Here is a 20,115-nt window from a genome sequence, read left to right on the forward strand (position 1 = left end):
TGGGGAAGAGTTCCTATTTCTCCACAGCATCACCAGCATTTGTTATTGGTTGATTTGTTAATGATAGCCATTCTTAGTGGGGTGAGATGAAATCTCATGGGGAAGAGTTCCTATTTCTCCACAGCATCACCAGCATTTGTTATTGGTTGATTTGTTAATGATAGCCATTCTTACTGGGGTGAGATGAAATCTCAATGTTGTTTTAATTTCATTTCTCAAGTGACTAATGATGTTGAACATGTTCTCATGTATTTATTTGCCATTTGTATTTCTTTATCTGAGAAGTGTGTATTCATCTCAGATGCCCATGTTTAGATTGGGTCTTTGAATTTGGGGGGCTGATGTTTTTTAATTCTTTATATTCTAGATAGAAGACCTTTGTCCAAGGGCCAGTCACCTAAAATTTTTTCCCAATTTGTGGGTTTCCTTTTTACCCTGCTGGTGATTTCTTTAGATGTGCAGAAACATTTCAGTAGGATAAGATCCCAGTTGTTGATTCTTTGAAGTATTTCACCTGTGGTTTGGTTTTTGTTCATGAACTCTCTGCCTACCCCTATGTCTTCAAGATTTTTACCTACTTTCTCTTCCAATAGATTTACTGTTTCTGTTTTAATAATGAGATCTGTAATCCATTTTAGTTTGGTGCATGGTGATAGACTTGAGTCTATTTTCAGTCTTCAGCAAGTGGCAAGCCATTTTTTCCAGCACCATTTATTAAAAAGGCTGTCTTTCTTCCAGTGAGCTTGTTTGGCCCCTTTATCAAAGATTACATGGCTGAGTGTGTTTGTGGTTGTGGCTATGTCTTCCAGTCTGTTCCATTGATCCTGTGGTCTGTTTTTTAGCCAGTACCATGTTGATTTTATTACAGTAGCTTTGTAGTACAGTATCAGGTCAGGGAATGTGATTCCACCTGACTTGTTTTTGTTACCCAGGATTGCTTTTGCTATTCTAGGCCTCTTCTGGTTCCAGATGAATTTTAGGAATGTTTTCTCTAGATCTGTGAGGTATGCTAATGGTAGTTTAATGAGAATTGCATTGAATCTGTACAATTTTGGTAGTATGGCCATTTTCACAATGTTGGTTCTTCCTATCAATGAGCAGGGAATATTTTTCCATTTATTGAAATCCTCTTCAATCTCTTTTTTTTAGAGTACTGTGGTTTTCATTGAATAGATCTTTTACCTCTTCTGTTAGATTAATTCCTCAATACTTCAATTTCTTGGATGCTTACGTGAAAGGTAATTTCTCTTAATTCATTTCTCTCTCAGTCTGTTTGTTTGTGTATAGGAATGCTGTTGATTTTTGGATGTTGACTTTGTATCCTGCTACACTGCTGAATTTGTTGATTAATTCACAGAGTCTTCTTGTGGAGTTTTTGGGGTCTTCCATATAAAATATCATGTCATCTGCAAACAGTGATAATTTTACTTCTTTCTTTCCTATCCTTATTCCTTTTATTTTCCTCTCTTGTCTAATTGCTCTGGCTAATGCTTCCAGAACTATGTTGAATTGAAGTGGTGACAGTGGACATCCTTGTCTTGTTCCTGATTTTAAAGTAAAAGCTTTCAGTTTTTGTCCATTTAGTATGGTGTTGGCTTTTGGTTTGTCATAGATGGCTTTGATCAGATTGAGGTAAAGGACCATCTATTCCTATTTTCTGTAGTTTTTATAATGAATGCATGTTGGACTGTGTCAAAAGCTTTTTCTGCATCTATTGAGATGATCATGGGGTTTTTGTCTTCGGCTTTCTTGATATGGTGTATAACATTTATTGATTTGCGAATATTGAACCATCCCTGCATTCCTAGAATGAATCCAACTTGGTCATGGTGTATGATTTTCTTGATTTACTGCTTTCTATTTGCCAGCATTTTATTGAGTGTATTTGCATCTATATTCATTAGGGAGATTGGTCTGTAGTTCCCTTTCTTGGTTGGATCTTTCTTTGGTTTTGGTATCAGTACAATACTTGCCTCCAGAAATGAGTTAGGGAGGATTCCTTTTCATTTTCGTTGAAGAGTTTGAGGAGTGTTGGTATTAAATCTTCTCTGAATTTCTTGTAAAATTCTGCTGTGAATCCATCAGGGACTGGGCTTTTCTTTGTTAGTAAGTTTTTAATCACGTTTTCAATCTCATTAATTGATACTGAGTTGTTCAGGATTTTTATATCTTCTTGATTCAACCTTGGTAGTTCATACATATCTAGGAATCTGTCCATTTCTTCTGAGTTTTCTATCCTATGGGAGTAAAGATTTTCAAAGTAGGTATTAATGGTCTTCTGAATTTCTGTAGGCTCTGTAGTAATTTCATCCTTTTCATTCCTTATTGCATGAATTTGACTTCTTTCCTTTTTTGATAAGGTTGGCTAGGGGTTTATCAATTTTATTTATTCTTTTAAAGAACCAACTCTGGGGTTGGGGATTTAGCTCAGCAGCACAGCATCTGCCTGGTAAGCACAAGGTCATGAGTTCGATTCCTGGTACCGGAAAAAAAAACAAAAAATAAAAAAATTTTTAAAAATTTAAAAAAGTAAAGAACCAACTCCTTGATTCATTTATTTTTTGTAGAGTGTTCTTCATTTCAGTTGCATTAATTTCTGCTCTGATCTTTGTAATCTCCTCCCTTCTTTGGGCTTTGAGCTTGACTTGTTCTTCTGTTTCTAAAAGGCTGTTCTTCTGTTTCTAAAAGGTCAGGCTTGAGGTGCAGCATTGAGGTATTTATTTGTTCTCTGTGTTTTCCTTATGTATGAGTTCATTCCTATAAATTTTCCTCTGAGGACTGCTTTCATTGCATCTCACAGATTCTGGTAAGTTGTATTTACATTTTTGTTTGTTTGTAGGTATTTTTTAATTTCCTCTTTAATTTCTTCTGTGACCCATTGGTTGTTCAGTAGGTTGTTATTTAATTTCCAAGTGTTTATGCAGTTTTTGGAGTTCCTTTTATCATTAATTTCTAATTTCATTGCACTGTGGTCAGTTAATATACATGGAATAATTTCAGTTCTTTTGCACTTATGTTGGTATGCTGTATGGGCTAGAATGTGGTCTGTTTTAGAGAAAGTCCCATGTGCAGCTGAGAAAAATGTGTATTCTGATGTTGTGGGGTAGAACACTCTATATACATCTACTAAGTCCATTTGTTCACAGATTTGGTTCAGATCTGTTATTTCTTTGCTGATTTTTTTGTCTTGTTGACTTATCTCTTTGTGTCAAAGGGGTGTTGAGGTCCCCTATTATAATAGTGTTATTAATTATTTGGATTTTCATGTCTGTTAAGATTTGTCTTATATAGTTTGGTGCTCTGATATTTGGTGCATACATGTTTATGATTGTTATCTCTTCCTCTTGCAGTTTTCCCCAAACAAGTACATAGTGACCTTCTTTATCTCTTTTGATTGTTCTTGGTTTGAAGATTACATTGTCTGCAAACATAATAGCTACACCGGCTTTTTTCTGGGTTCCTATTGCATGGAGAATTGTTTTCCGTCCTTTGACTTTTAGTCTGTTGATTTCCTTTTGAGTAAAATGTGTTTCCTGTATACAGCATATCGTTGGATTTTGTTTCTTTTTTGGTTTTTCTCGGGTACCAGGAACCGAACTCACGACCTTGCGCTTGCCAGGCAGGCATGGATTTTGTTTCTTAATCCACTCTGCCAGTCTATTTCTTTTGACTGGTGAATTGAGGCCATTTACATTTATGGTTATAACTGATATGTATTGGTTTATCATTGTCATTTATTTACTTGCTGTTGGTTTCCTACTTTTTCTACCTGTTTAATTACTCTAATTGAGGGTTCCTTTCTATTGTTTTTCTTGAAATTGCAGTCATTTTTTTCTCTCTCTAGAATATCTTTTAATACTCGTTGTAAGGATGGTTTGTCACTCATGAAGTTCTTCAATTGTTCTTTGTCATGGAAATATTTTATTTCTCTGTTGAATTTGAGGGATAGTTTTGCGGATGCATCAGTCTTGGTTGAAAGCTCTTTTGTCTCAGGACCTGTAATACTTCACTCCAAGCTCTTCTCGATTGGATGGTTTGTCTTGAGAAGTCTGCCGTGATTCTGATGGGCTTTCCTTTATAGGTGATCCGTTTCTTTTCTCTAGCAGCTTTTAGTATTCTGTTCTTTTGCTGGAGATCTAGGATCTTGATTATTATATGTCTGGGTGAAGTTTTATTTTGGTTATGACTAATTGGAGTTCTACATGCCTCATTTACCTTTATATCAGATTCTGTTTCCATGCTTAGGAAATTTTCTGCTATTATTCTGCAAATACTCTTTTTATGTTATTTGTGTTGCCTCATGCTGTTTCATTGACTCCTATTAGTCATACATTATTCCTCTTTGCCTTGTCTTGCAGCTGTTGAATTGATTTTTCCTCGTTCTTTGTTGATTTTAAGAGATCCTTCCTTTCACGATCGCTAGCTGCCATACTGTCTTCAAAATCTGAAGTTCTGCCTTCGGCCTCATTCAAGTGGTTTTGCCAGATTTCAGTGGAGGCTTTGATTTCCTGGATGTCCCTTTAAGTCTGTTTCATGCATTATAGTTTGTTCCAGTATTGTTCATTTAATGTTTCCATCTGTTGCCTATGTTCATCCATTATTTTATATTTCTTCTTTAGATGTGGTGAGCAATTCTTTCATTATTATTGTCATTTCATTTTTTACCTGAGAGATTGTTTCTGATCTGATTTCTTCTATGGCCTGATAGAGTTGTTTCTTTACTTTCATTGCAATCATTTCAGCAATTTCAGGTGTGTGTTTACCAAATTCTGCTATGTTAATGTCTCCTGGATTCGTTCTGAGTGGGGTGGAGTTCTGAGATTCCATTTTAGTCCTTTGTTTGATCATGTTTGATGCCAGAGGCAGAATGCTTCATCTCCCTCTTCCCTGGCAGCTCAGCAAAGGTTGTTAGTGTCCCTAGTTTTCCTGGTGGTCAGGCTTGCCCCTCAGTGTCCACCGAGATGCACTGCTTAGTCTGGGGTCTTCCGGCAGATGGTGAAGTGTACCTAGTTCTCCCAGGTCTCAGATGCAAACTGTGATGTCAGCTAATGGCAGGCCGTCTGATCCAGTGTTCCCTAGCAGCTCAGGGCATGTGTATAGTCCAGAAGCAGGCTGCACTGGTGGCGCAATCACAGACCAGTGGTCCTGTGTTCCCAGGCAGTTCAGGGTGCCGGCAGAACCCAGACACAAACCGCAGGGTCAGCAGTTTGTGGCCCACCTGATTCCATGTCTCCAGGCAGCTCAGGGTGTGCACAGGAGCCAGATGCAGGCTGCACTGGCAGTGATCACAGACTGCCCAGATGCAAACTGCGGTGCTGGCAGTTTGTGGACTGCCTGCTCTAGTACCTCAGGTGGCACAGGGCACATGCAGGGAGGGCCCAAATGTGAACCCTAGTGTTAGCAGTTCGTGGGCCTTCTGAGTGAGATGAGTGTTAAACCTCACCCCCAACTCGTCCTAAGGACCAGTAGTTTAAGTTAATGATTAAGTAAACTGGACATGTGTGTATCTGGTGTAATAATACAGTGATGCTAATATGAGGATAAACATACATGTGTGTATATATAGATGTGTATGTGGTACATATTATGTAAGCATCATTAGGTGGCTGCCCCTTGTCTCCTTCGTATTTTATCAGAAGTGGGTATGGGGGCTGGTTTCCCTGGTCTTTTATGTCTCTGGCTTTCTCCATGCTTTAACTCTTTCTGATAAATTCTGATGGTGCTTCTCTGGGTCTAGTTTCTCCTTTGTCTTTCTAATTGTTCTAAGTGTAGAGTCTAATTGTAGAGGCAAAAGCTGCTTTTAGTAAGATTTCTTGTTAATTTTTAATAAAGCTTATCTATTCCCTGCCTAGAAGCTGTGTTTCCCTACATGTGCATGTATGCTGCTAGGTGGCCTGTATTGTGGAAAGTGACCTGTGAGACAGCTTATGGAGGGCCACAGGGGTAGTGACATGGGTGTTAAAAGATTTTATCAATAGACAGTTGTCTTGGTTACTTTTCTCTCGTCGTCTCGCTGAGACCAAATACCTAATGCCCAGAATTAAGGAACGAAAGGTTTATTTAGCTCATGGTTTGTGGAGGTTTTAGTCCATACTTGGCTGGCTCCAAGGCAGAGTGTCACACGGCAGAGGGCAACCATTCATGGCAGCAGAAGACAGCAAAAGCAACAAGAGCAAAAGAGAGGTGCACCAGCTGCAAGCAACCTCTTTCCCTCCCTTACATTGTATGCAAACTACCCGCCCCAGGGCAGGTGTAGCACTCACATCCATAATTCCAACATTGGACCATGAATCAATCATAAATCTAGAAGCCCGCCCCATGACTGCATGAGGCTTTGAGGGACATCCAGAACCAGTCCATAGCAGCAATGAATGTAGAAAAGATAAGAGTTTATTTACATCAGGGTACACTATCAATATAGACAACAGGCCAGTTTTCAAGAGAGAAATCACACCAGTCAGGATGAGAGATTGGGTTTTTATAAGGGTTTCAGGATATAGAAAAAGGATATAGGTAGAAAGTGTGATTATCTAAAAAATGTTTTTTCTTGGCTCAGCACCTTGTACTTCTTGAAAGAACACCTATATTGTTTTTCAAATTACATTTACAGTTGCAGTTTGACAAGACCATTTTTTCCGGCTTATTTCTTTAAGCTTAGCTTTAAGTAAGGAGGTATATGCATACTTTTTAGAGAAAATGGATTGGGACTCATTGGGAAGAATGCATGGGCTTCACATGAAAAGGTTTGAGGTCCTAAGACTTCCTACCTGGAAGTCTTTCACTGGAATTCTTTCCTTTAGGGTTTAAACCTTTTTGTTCCCAATGAGCAACCACTCAGTAGATATACTGTATTGTGGAATTTATTTACCTGTCCTCCTCCTTTGAACTTCTTAATGGCAAGACAGTCTCATTCATCTGTGTTAATGTAGTGCACAAAACATCATTCTTCATTGAATGACTACTGACTTAGTGTCCTCTGTTTTTATCTCCCTTTTAGCTTGTAAGAGTCTCTGTAACAAATTATCATAATACATTACCTTGTATCCTCAAAGCACTTGATACTGTACTATATGTGCTATAAATATAGAGTGCTGTACATGTTTATAAACTAGAACTTTATTAAATGTCTTTATTCATTAACATTGATAATAATGTCTCCCCACATTATTCAGGTGCAAGGATATTTGTCAACAGTATTGCGAATGGAATGTGGTGCCGAGGAACTGTCACTGAATTAATTCCAATAGAAAGTAAAAACATTAGAAAACCTTGTAGTCCAACCAAATTCTCAGTCCATGAAGTTGCAGTTGTAGAAATATTCATGGTAGATTTTGGAAATTCGGAAGTCCTGATTGTCACCGGGTATGGTATTTTGTAATTATTATATATTTTTGGCCTGCTTAGGAACATTTTTTGGGGAAAAAATTTTAAAATGGAGAAAATTAGAAAAGGGTAAAGAGGAATAATTTGTCATTCTTCACTGCCAAGGCATACACTTTATTATTTTTCTCTGTGTTTATTTTACTAAATAAAATATGATCAATATTACTAGATTAGCCAGGAATGGTGTGCACGCTGTAATTCCAGCACTCAGGAGGCTAAGATGGGAGGATCACCAGGAGTTCAAGGCCAGCTTGGAGTGCATAGTGAGTTCAAACCTAGCCTGAACTACATAGTGAGACTCTGTCTCAAAAACAAAAAACAGTATTACTAGGTTACAAGCATGGAATGAAACTTCTTGATGTACTCCAAATTTAAGTACTCTTCATGTTGCTTCAAAGCAGAGACTGTACACAGAGGTGATTCTTTTAAAGTGTTACAGTTGGATGTAGTAATGACAGAATAAAATCATGTTGTTATCATTTCACTGAAGGATGTTAAAGTGTCATTCTATGAAACTCACACTAGGTGTTTAAAATTGTCTTACTAGGTCTTTTACCAAAAGAAACTGCAATGGTTCTGTATACAGACCAGTATTAACTATGGCATGGTCACTTTATTTAGTGATCATAGCTTTATAAATAGATCTATATTTAGCAGAGAGGGTCATTATTTCCTTTAGGTTTAAACTGAGTGAATGTATGAAATCTCAGATAAAAATAGCTGAGATAAAAACAGCATCTGTGCTGTTAGAAACAAAATTAAGTCAATACTGAGAAAATATTAATTTAGATTATAACTTTCTAGATAATTAAATTTAAGGAAATTATCTTTAGAAATGCATACCTTTTAAGGAGTAAGGCAAGCTCAAGGTTGAAACATTATTTTTAAAAAATACTACTTTAGGGGCTGGGGATTTAGCTCAGCGGCAAAAAGCGCCTGCCTGGCAAGCGCAAGGTCGTGAGTTCGGTTCCCGGTACCGGAGAAAAGCCAAAAAAAAAAAAATACTACTTTAATTCTTCCTAGAGTTGGTGATACCCATGTGAGACCAGAACATACTGCTCAGCAGCATAATGTACTAAATGATTTATGCCTGGTTCTAAGGAAGCCTGAATCATGTATTGAAGAGTTGCTGAAAGACGTCCCACCTTTAGCTCACCCTTGTTCCTTGAAAGACATCGTTCCACATAATTCAGTAAGTGAGACTTAAATTATTTCTTCTTGAAAGACTAAATATTTTAATTTTTGCTGTTCATTGCCAATGAAATTGCTGTGTTTAGATTCAGGGAGCATACATATATACCTTACATATTGCTGATAGGAAAAGCCAGAGTAACTGATGATCAGAAACATTTTTATTGTACTGAGGCTTACATAATACATCCACAATTACTTTGGAATTTTCACCATTTGAGTGGAAAATTCATGCAAAATACGTGTTTGTGTGTGTGTGTGTATACCCACACACATGCATTGGTAGTGGTCTAGGGATTGCACCCAGAGCCTTTACACTGAGATACATCTCCAGACCTTTTAAATAATTTTTCAAAATTTTGAGACAGGGTCTTCTCAGTCATAAAATTGCCCATGCAGCGCTTAAATTTACACTCCTCCTGTCTCAGCTTCCTAGAGTGCTAGTATTGTATATATGTGCCATACCACGCTAAAAATCATTATTTTCATATTACTGTACTATTCAATAGTAAAGCTAAAGTCTAAAGTGAAAACTACTTCTAAACACCCTGAGAATATATTTATAAAATACACATTGTTCATGCATTAAGACTGCCCTTGCATTTGTGGTTTCAGCTGTTTCTCGTATGTGTGGTTAGTTCAGTGCCTTTGCCCAGAGTTGCAGACTGGTACAGTTACATGCAGATAGTGTGACTGTAGAAGTAATTATAGTTACTAATCACTTTGAAATTTTACTTTTTTCCAACAGAGTAAAGGCTGGAAAGAGGAAGCTAAAGTGGAATTTTTGAAAATGGTAAATAACAAGGCTGTTTTAATGAAAGTCTTTAGAGAAGAAGATGGTGTGCTTATTGTAGATCTGCAAAAACCACCAACAAATACAATAAGCAGTGATATGCCTGTGTCTCTTAGAGATGCATTAGTTTTTATGGAACTAGCAAGGTAAGTAACTTGTTAAAACCTTAAATATTGTTTCAGATTGTAGCTATAAATAGGAGTAGCAGATTTTATCTTTTAAAACTGTGGGCTCCAAAATGAACTTAGCATACTGTTATTCCTTGCATCCAAGGCTTCATGCAGTCATGGGGGTCAAGCTTTTCCGAGGTCCTGGATCTATACTGTGTGGTTCTGCGATCAAGGGTATGTGATTATTAAATCAGTCCACTGATAGATTTGGCAGACTTTTGGCTAGGATTAAGGGTAAGAGTGCCATACTCACTCTAGGGTGAGTCGCCTGCATACTGTGTAAGGGGCAGAGTCTTGTCCTTCCCTCCCTTGTTGCTTTTGCTATTTTGTAAGTGCCATGAACTCTTCTCTGTGATGGCCCTCTGCCAGGCCACCCTGCCTTTGAGCCAGACGATTATGGACTGAAACCTCTACAGACTGAGAGACAAATAAACCCTTCCTCCTTTAAATTTAAGTGTTGGGTCTTTTGTCCTAACAACAAGAAAAGTAACTAAGACACATACCCTTAGAGATTAGCAACGTGGTTATCAGAGTTTTCTAGTTGTTGTCTGTGAAAACTGAGTTCAGTTAATTTGGCTTAAGAAGAGAAAAATTAAGGTATAGCTCAAAATAGAAAATATGTATAGCTAAGAATCACTTTTAGGCTCTGATAACTACAGATAGCTCTACTGTTTTACAAATTATAGTTCAGTTGTTCCTAACTTAAATTTCCTAGCCTTTGGAAAGAGTTCATGGTCGCTAATATATATTTAATATCTGAATCTAGAATACTTAAAGTGTCCTTTTCTTTATTTCTGTTGAGCAAAAATGTGATGATCTAAGGAACTACAGAAGTAGTGGCATCTCAAACTTCCTATCCTGGATGATTAAATGACTCTAGAAATGACCCAAGTAGGTTCAATTCTAGAAAAATAAAAGCAGAATATTGGGACTATAAAAGGCCACAGAGAGCTCTCAGTTGCCCAAGTGCTGCTTCAGACTGACCAACACAAATGCATTCAGCTCTAAAATGTCCTGACACAAATTTGAAACTTAATTAGTGAGCTCTTACTCACCCTGGTACCATACAAGATGGCATAAGGAGGGCTGGTTATGTGGGCAGCATAAAGAATTTACCTAGCAAGGATAAGAGTAAAGATAAGAATTTGTTCAGACCCACCTACACTGTCAAGGACAGTGAGCCAGCTTCCAAAAGGGTAATTGTGAGATCAGGGTGAGAGATTAGTTTTGATAAGGGTTTGAGGATACAGAGGAAGGGTCTAACAGCAAATGTAATGTATCTAACATTAAATGTTTCAAGTTGGCAAGACTTATTTCCTTTGGCCTCATAGAAACCCTCTTAGCTTCAAATAAGGAAGCCTAACCACATGACCTTGTAGAGCAGATGGGTCAGGGCTCATTGGAGGAATGAATGAGTCTTACCTCAAAGATTTGTTGTATCTTGCGTCATTTTAGTCAGTGTTGTTGTACTGTCCTATGACTGCTTGGTCGTAGCTGGCAGGACATCTTTACTGAAAGGTTCTGCTGCTAAGAGCTTTAGCCCTTTTGTTGCCAACGGGCAGCCACCATACCAGGTTCAGTAATTGGAGACAATACCAAGAAGTAGAAGTTAGGAGGAGCAGTTAGAACAGGAATTGTTGAAGCTCATTCTTCAGATCAAGTCACTAAGAGAAGAGATACTTTAAGAAAATAACTCTTACGTTTCTATTTATGCTTTCAATTAGGTTTAGGTCACAGTCACCAAGAAGTCACACTGAAAATAATATGACTTTACACTATCATCCACCTATTTTGCCCAAAGAAAGGACAGATGTTTCAGTTATGGTTTGTTATATAAATAGTCCTACTGATTTCTATCTTCAGTTGGTAAGTATATAATGTTCATTTGGGGCTTTTAAAAGTTTTTAAACAAAAACGTGTAACAGGGATGAGGGCCCACTGTCAATATTAAAGCGAATGAACCACTGGTGACCTTCTATACATTTAAATCTCTTAGGAGCCGCAACTCTAACAAAAAGTATACAGGATTCATATTAAATTGAAAGAATTCTTTGTCCTGCAAGTTAAGGTGTAGGGAAAGACATTGAATGATTATGTAATGTATAAGTGTTTCTTGCTACCATGTAAGATCTAGAGACTAGAAAAGCACATAAAGCTGGCAAATCAGAATGTAAATGATAACCCTTCTGACCATGTACATCTGAGAGTTTCACAATTACTAGGTAGTTTTCTAAACTTGGACCCCAAAATAGATTAAGGCATTTCAGACTAAACTCTGGATGTGTAACTGATGTGTTTGTTTAGATAACTAATAACAATGTAAGTTCATCTTTATTGATCTCTCAGTGCGTTACGTGAATTTACTCATCAAAAAGACTAAGACTTTTTCAATTAACTCACTAATCTTGAAAAATATATATATATATGTAAGATAGCTAAGATAATCGTACTACTAATTTCTGTTAATTCATTAAAAGGAATAGTGCTTACATTGTTTGATCAGTTTTGCATGCCTATACCTTATAATCTGAGCAACTACTTTGACGATAACATGCAATATAATAACCATTGTTAATTTCCTGTCATACTGTTTTGAAATTCTATATCGTGTTTTCTATCATGTTTAAAAAAAAAAAAAATCCTGTGAGACAGATGCTGTTTCCATTTACATACAGACACTAACCACAGGAGTGAAGCGCACTGCACGGGCAAAGCCGGGATTGGACTGGCTTGTTTTTGGGTTTTTTTTTTTTGGTTTATTCTCCGGTACCGGGAACCGAACTCACGACCTTGCGCATGCCAGGCAGGCGCTTTTGCCACTGAGCTAAATCCCCAGCCCCTGGACTGGCTTGTTTTACAACCATGTAACCGCTGTTTCTGTCATTTCCAGTGTTGCGCTACACTTTCTGGCTCCCTGGATGATTTGTGGAAGCTGCCTGTCTGGCACTAACTTAGGACCTGTGTTGCTTGCTTGCTTTATTCTTAAGTGTCTTTTTATTTGTATTATTATGACAAAATATACATAACATAAATTTACCACTCTAACCATTTTTAAGTGTGCAATTCAATGCCATTGAGTATTTCCACAGTTTTGTGCCATTGTAACCACCATCAGTTTCCAGAACTTTTTCATTATCTTAAACAGAAGCTGTGTACCCTTTAAACGTGAAGATCCTATTTCCTTCCCCCAACTGCTGATAGATTCTGTTCTACTGTTTCTATGAATTTGTCTATTCTAGGTACCTCACAGTCATATAATATTCTTTTTATGTTTGGCTTATTTCACTTGAGCATAACATTTTCAAGGTTCATCTATAGATCAGAATTTCATTTTTTATGCTTGAATAATGTATGCATCATATTTTGTGTGTCCATTTGTCTGGCTCCCCCCCATTTATCTCTTGATAGATACCAGGGTTGTTTGTTTTTTGGTTATTATGATAATACTGCTATGGACATTGATGTGAAAGTATCCATTTAGTTCTCTGCCTTCAGCTTTTTGTTTATTTGATGATTGCTTTTTCGATATGTACCTCAGAGTGGAATTGCCAGATTCTGTGGTAATTCTGTGTTTAATTTTTGAGGAAGTACCGTATTGTTTTTCATAGCAACCGTACAGTTTTATAGCCCCAGCAGCAATGAACAAAGTTCCAGTTTCTCCATGTCCTCACCAAAAGTTGTTTTCTTGCAGTGAAATCTCATTGTGGTTTTGATCTAAATTTCCCCATTAACTGTTGGTTTTGAGTATTTTTGCATGTGTTTACTTATTGGCTGTATGCATATCTTTTTGAAGAAATCTATTCCAATCCTTTTTCTTTCTATTTTTTATTTGAATTGTTTGTCTTGCTATTGGATTGTAGATGTTCTTTGTATTCTGGATATTAAGTGCTTGCATATATGTGACTTTACACAAATATTTTCTCCCATCCTGTAGATTCTTTCCACTCTCTCTATCGTGTCTGTTGAGCCTCAGTTTTTAATTTTGTGAGGTCTGATTCATCTATTATTTCTTTTTTGCTTGTGCTTTAGGGTCATATCCAAGAAATCGTTGCTAAATACAATATCATGATGCTTCTCAATTAGGCCTACTAAAAATTTTGTAGTTGTAGTTTTGTAGTGTATTTTTGCTTTTGTTTGTTTGTTACAGTCCTTGGAATTAAACCCCAGGCTTTGTGCATGCTAGGCAAGCTCAACTACTATGCTACACTCCTAGCCCTCTGTTTGTAGTTCTTATATTTAGATCTTTTTAATCCATTTTGAGTTAATTTGTGTATATAAGTCAGGCCTCCATTTTCATTCTTTTGAATTAGATATCCAGTTTTCCCAGTACCATTTGTTACAATGATTACCTTTCTCCTACTTAATGGTCTTGTTGTCTTTGTGAAAAACAAAAGCTTTATATCTGGATTCTCTATTTTATTCCATTGGTTTCTTTGTCCTTATGTCAGTATCACACTGTTTTGATTACTGCATCTTTGTACTAAGGGTTTTTTTAATTTGTTTTTGTTTTCTTTTTTTTTTTTTTTTTTTTTTGAGACCAGGTCTCGCTATGCAGTTCAGGCTGGTCTTGAGCTCACTTTGTAGCCCAGGCTAACCTCAGACTTGCAACAATCCTCCTGCCTCAGCCTCCCGAGTGCTGGGATTATAGGTGTGTGCCACCACTCCCAGCTCTGCACTAAGTTTTGAAATAAGAATGTCTGAGGAGTCCTTTAGCTTTGTTCTTTTTTTGAAGGTTGTTTTGACTCTCTAGGGACCCTTTCATATTTTATATGACTCTTAGGATGAGTTACTCTATTTCTGCAAGAAATGACAGTAAGCTTTTAATATCTTAATAATTTTAAATCTTCCTATCCATGAATGTGGGATTTCTTTCTCATTTATTTCATTTTATTTAATATGTTTTGACAGTTTTGTATAATTTTCAGTATATAAGTCATTCATTTCCTTGGTTAAGTCCATTACTAAATTTTTACCTCTTTCAGATATTATTTTAAGTGGAATTTCTTAATTTCCTCTTCAGATTGCTTGTGCTTTGTATTGAAACCCTGATTTTTGCATGTGGATTTTGTGTCCATCAGTTTTGCTAAGTTTTTTCTAAGAGATGTGTGTGTGGAATATTTGGGGTTTTTCTTATGAGTCATCTGTGAATAGAGGTATTTTGCTTCTTTTTTCTAGTTTGGATTGTATTTGTCTTAATGCCTCTGACTAGAACTTCTAATATCATTTTGAAGATGATATGCAGAAGCAGATGTCCTCTAATTCCAAGCTTAAGGAAAATTTTTCTCTTTCATGATTTCATAGTAATGTTACCTGTCAGTTTTTCCTGAATGACCTTTCTCATGTGGTGTACGTTTCCCGCTGTTCTTATAGTTTTGTTTTGTTTTGTTTTTTTCATGAAAGAGTGCTCAATTTTGTAAATACCTTTTTGTTATGAGAGTTCAGATAGTTGGGCCAGGAATATAGCTCAGTGACACAAGTGCAAGGTCCTGAGTTCTACTGCCAATACCAAAAAAAAAAAAAAAAAAAAAAGATAATTATGCCTGGATCTTTATCCTTCATTCTATTAATGGGGTCTATAACATGGATTTTCTTATGTTGAACTATTTTTGAATTACAGAACAAATTTCTGCTACAGCATGATAGATAATTCTTTTGCCATAAATTTAATATAGCTGTCTTGCCACCTACTCTAGGCCTGTCAACATAAGTTGTTTCAGATGTTACTCCACATTATCTATGACCTAGTTAAAACTTTCTCTCCCTATGTGATTGTGTCTTGCTTCCTTTTCTCATTTTTGAGAGAAAATATCCAACACCCAAAGTTAAAGGAGAAAGGTTTAAGTCAGCTCACAGTTTGTAGAGGTTCAAGTCCACAGTCAGCGGGCTCTAAAGCAGAGTGACATGGCACAGGGACATCGCAGAGTAGAAACAGTTCATGGTGGGCAGAGGGCAGCAAGCAGCAGAAGGCAGCAAGCAGCAGAGTAGTGAAGTAGCAAACAGCAAATGACAACAGCAGCCCTATTTCTGACCCTTGTATTTTATCCTGGGTTGCTGCCCTTAGGATAGGTAGCACTCATACCCAGGCTGTGTTTATGTTGGTTTACCCTTAATCCTAGCATCACACCATGAATCAGTCCTAGTATCATGCACTAGACATTCAGCTCCCTCTGAAAAGCCCCACCTATTACCACATAAGGCTTTTGGAGGATATCTAGGCCCAAGTGATAACAGATGGTTTGCAATAAGGCTGACTTGTTCTTTAAATAACTGAAGGGATAGCCCCAGTGGCTCGCCCTCCTTTTCCTGCCCCCTTCCACTTCTCTGGTGATAACAGAATGCTTCTGTTGTTTCACACATTTTGTTGTGCTCTTTCATCTCTGTCTTGTCTGACTTGTATACCCAGAACTAGTTAGTGTCCTGGTCAGGACTGTCCTACAGAATGGTATCCTGGACTCAGACAAGAGCCATAAAGTTTTCCCCCAAGGAGAGGAAACCAAGTCATTGGTTAGACTTCATAATGCCATCTACCAAAATAAAGAAGTATTCCATGAACACTGTAAGTATCCATGACTGCCTCCCTGGAACGCTCTCAGGACAGGCTAGATTTATAAACCATTCTCTAGAGAGAGAGACCTTAGACCAAATCAGAGGAAAATTATAATATCTTTCAATATGCTGAGTTTAGTTTATTAGTATGTCTTGTGTGGGGTGTTTTTATTTGTTTTTGAGATGGTCTTTCTATCTAGTTCAAGCTGGTCTTGAACTAACTATATAGCCCAGGCTAGCCTCAGACTTGCAGCAGTCCTCCTTATCAGCCTCCCCAGAGTATGAATTACAGGTATGCACCACCACACCTGGCTTGTTAGTATATTTAGGTTTTTTGCATCAACATTGATAAGGAGTATTGGTCTGTCATTTTTTCTGTAGTGTCTTCATATGGCTATTATCAGGTTAGTTCTGCCTTTTAGAAAGTGTTCCTTCACTTTTTTTGAAGAGTTTGAGACCAGATACTGTTAGCTGCTCTTTAATGTTTTGACAGAATTCAGCAGTGAGGCCGTCTGATCTAGAGCTTTTCATTATTAGAAAGTTTTTGATTACTGATCAAATCTCCCTGCTGGTTATGTCTATTAAGATTTTCTAATTTTTTCATGAGACAGTGTTGGTAGGTTATATATTTCTAGGAATTTGTTGACTTCATCTAAGTTACCTAGTTTGTTAGCATACTGTTATTCGTGATAGTCTTAAAATCCTTTCTGTTTATTAAAATTGGTAGTACTGTTTATTTCTTTGTTTATATATGCTGGAGCAGATAAATGTTCTACCCCTGTGCTACACTTTCCATTTCTGACTTGTGAATCTTCTCTTTTTTTCTTCCTTCTTTCCTTTTTTTAATCAAAAGTTTGTCTCTTTACTTGATCTTTTCCAAGAACCAGGTTTTGGCTGAAAACTTTCTGTTATTGTTTCTCTGTCTCCCCTCTATTGTTTATTTCTTTCCTTCTGCCAAGATGGATTAAGGATTTTTGGTTTTCTATTTCCATTTGGTTTTCTATTTCCTTACTGCTACTCTGTCTGATTGCTTTATCTATCATTGTTTAAATTATGATACTGGGATTGAACCCAGGGTCTTGTACAGGCTAAGCTAGCATTTAACCACTGTTATGTCCCTAGCCCTCCTTTAAATTTTGAGACAGATGCTTGTGTTGAATTTATGATCCTCCTTCCTTAGTCATCCACATGGCTGAAATTGTAGATGTATACCATCATATCCAGTACTTCATCTGTTCTTAAAATTGGAGGATTAAATCTCATACGGCAGCACCATCCTATAATCCCAACACTGGGAAGCTGAGACAAAAAGATCAGAAAGAATTCCTGAGCCTTTTGTGTTTGCAAATTCACATGTATCATCAATTTGGGGGATTTTTTCTCTACTATTATTTCTTAAAAAAAAAAAAAATGTTGCCCCTTTGTCTCCTCCCTCCTTTTTTCACTTCCATAATGTATATGTTGGTCCACTTGATCATATCTCACAAGTCCCCTAGGCTCAATTAACTTCTGTTCTTTTCCATTGTACTTTCTAGAGTTGATGATTTTGATTATCTTATTTTCTAGTTCACTGATTCTAGTTCATTTTTTGTCCTCACTTAACACTGCTAGGAACCAACCCTTCTAGTCAGTTTTTCATTTCACTTACTGTACGTTTGAGCTTCAGAAGTTGTTTTGCTTCTTGTAATCATTTTTATCTGTTGTTAATATGTCCTTTCCTATGTCATTTTCCCAACTCCCGTTAGTTCTTTGTTTTCCCTTCCCCTTTGTAGCATGTTTAAGACACTTGGGTCAGGGCAGGTGGCACACACCTACAGTTCCAACTATCTAGGAGGCTGTAGCAGTAGTTTGAGACGGTCTGGAACCCAGGAGTTTGAGGTCAGCCTGGGACACACTATCTCAAAATAATTTAAAAGCTGTTTTCATTGGCTTATTTTGGTTGCTTTCTTGCTGCGCATGCCTCAGTTTTCTTTAGTGAAAGTTCTACAGAAAAAGGGAAATGAAAGGTAAAGGGTCTTGGCTGTAAGATGAGGTAACAGGGCCCTGGTGCAGTGACAGAGTCTTCTGGTATCAATCCTGAAAACGTGTTTATTCCCACGTCAGAATCACTGCATACTCCCTAGCATTTAATAAGCTTTATGAATTCTTGATATTATGTGTCATATCTTTACAGTGAGTTTTATACGTTTGCATGCTTTTATCTCCCCCCCCATATCTTTTCTCTCTTTTTTTGCACATAGTGGTTATACTGATCAATGGGTTTCATTTTGGCAGACTCATACATGTACATAAAATACTTTGATCATTTTCACCCCCTTCACATTGTTTTATATTGTTCATACTCTGTCATTTCAATTTGGATAACCTAGAATTTCTTACAAAGGAGGTGTAATCTAGGCATGCTGGCACAGACCTATAATCCTAGCAATTGGAGGCTGAGGCAGGAGGATTGTCATGAGTTTGAGACCAGCCTGGGCTACATAGTGAGCTCAAGGCCATCCTGAACTGCATAGTGAAACCCTACCCTACAGGTCTAGTGGTAATGAACTCCCACAGCTTTTATTTGTCTGGAACTGTGACAGTTCTTTTAATGTCCTTGTCCAGTAATTCCAGTCGTCCTCAGGCCATAACTTCAGTTGATTTATTTTGTTCTTTGAATGAGCCAGCCATATTCTGGTTGTTTGTACTCCTTACATGTACAGTAATTGTTGTTTTTGAAATTTGGACATTTGACTCACAATGTAATAACTGTGGAAATCAAATTCCCTGCCTCCTCTGAATTTGATAGCTTTTTTTGTATTTGCTTTTGTTTTATCAAATACTGTAGTAGTTAGAAACTTTTTTAAACTATCCCTTCAAAGAGCATTCCTTGCCATGTGTTAATTGCTGAAATCTCTGTTCCTGTAGCCTGTGCTCAGTGTTTTAACAGAGATTTTCTTGGATTGCAGAAGAGCTAAACCAAAAAACACACCTCACCCCATCTCCCCAGGGCAAGACTGAGAGGAGAGCAAGCAAGTGCAACAAGTTTCCCGGTAACTGCAGATTAGTTCTTTGGTAGGGTACTTCTTCACCACTTAAGTAGGCCTCCTCAGATCCCAGGGATCAGGGCCTTCCTTCCCAGGTCTTTTCTGAGCTTGCATCTTGTTGGCCAGTCACGTGGCTTTCTAAATTTCTCCACCTGTGTGTCTGTTTTTGAATATCCTAATTTCTTAGTGTTTCATTTACTTTTCGCATTACTGACATAAATACAGGACACCCAAAGTTAAAGGAGAAAAGGTTTATTCTGCTCAGTTTGTAGAAGTTTCAGCAGTCCATAGTCCACTGGCTCGAAGGCAAGGTGGTGTGGCAGAGAGACATCTGTTCATGGCTGAGGGAGATACCAACAGCCACAAGAGAAGAGAGGAGGGCGAGCCTCTTTTCCTCCCTTATATTATATGGAAGCTACCCACCCTAGGGCTGATGTAGCACTCACACCCTTAATCCCAGCGTTAGACAATGAATCAATCACAAACACTAGATCTGTCTGTCCCCAAAAGCCCATTCCCCCTTGACCTCATGAGGCTTTGTAGGGACATCTAGACACAAACCGTAACACTTAAGAGTCTCACTCCAGATTCTTCTCTAAGCCTTAGATGGTCTTTTATATGTCTACCTGTTGTCTCTTGTTAATAACATACCACCATAGACTGGGTAAGTGTAATGAAGAGGTTTATTTTGGCTCACATTTCTGGTACAAAGTTGAGGGATCACATCTGGCAGAGTCCCAAGGCACAGCATTGTATCACATGTCTCATGACAGATGGCTCTCCCTCTATAAATTCATCAGTATTCAGTCACTTGGGCTCCACCCTGACAACCTTATTTTTTTTTATTTTAAAAATAAAAGGAGGAAAATATTAACAGACAACATTTTACAAAATAGCAAAGGAACAGTACGGACAGTACGGAGTTACAAACAGAGCGGTAGGGAATTAACAATGCTTGTTGCATTACATATTGATTTCTTCAAAGTGGTTTCTCATGAAAACAGAT

At 37.5% G+C, this 20,115-nt stretch overlaps 1 protein-coding gene across 5 annotated transcripts in view; it reads left to right on the forward strand.

Moving 5' to 3' along the window:
• Rnf17 (ring finger protein 17) overlaps window positions 1-20,115 on the forward strand; it is a 147,441-nt gene that overhangs the window by 43,482 nt on the left and 83,844 nt on the right. For all 5 annotated transcript variants that reach the window (XM_013505511.1, XM_013505510.1, XM_013505513.1 and 2 more), the window contains 4 exons: window positions 7,173-7,362; window positions 8,407-8,575; window positions 9,323-9,513; window positions 11,262-11,403. In XM_013505511.1, coding sequence (XP_013360965.1) covers window positions 7,173-7,362; window positions 8,407-8,575; window positions 9,323-9,513; window positions 11,262-11,403 — 692 coding nt within the window. The remainder of the gene's footprint in view (window positions 1-7,172; window positions 7,363-8,406; window positions 8,576-9,322; window positions 9,514-11,261; window positions 11,404-20,115) is intronic.

This window comes from Chinchilla lanigera, unplaced genomic scaffold (assembly GCF_000276665.1).
Source record: "Chinchilla lanigera isolate Chin_1 unplaced genomic scaffold, ChiLan1.0 scaffold00096, whole genome shotgun sequence".
NCBI lineage: Eukaryota > Metazoa > Chordata > Mammalia > Rodentia > Chinchillidae > Chinchilla > Chinchilla lanigera.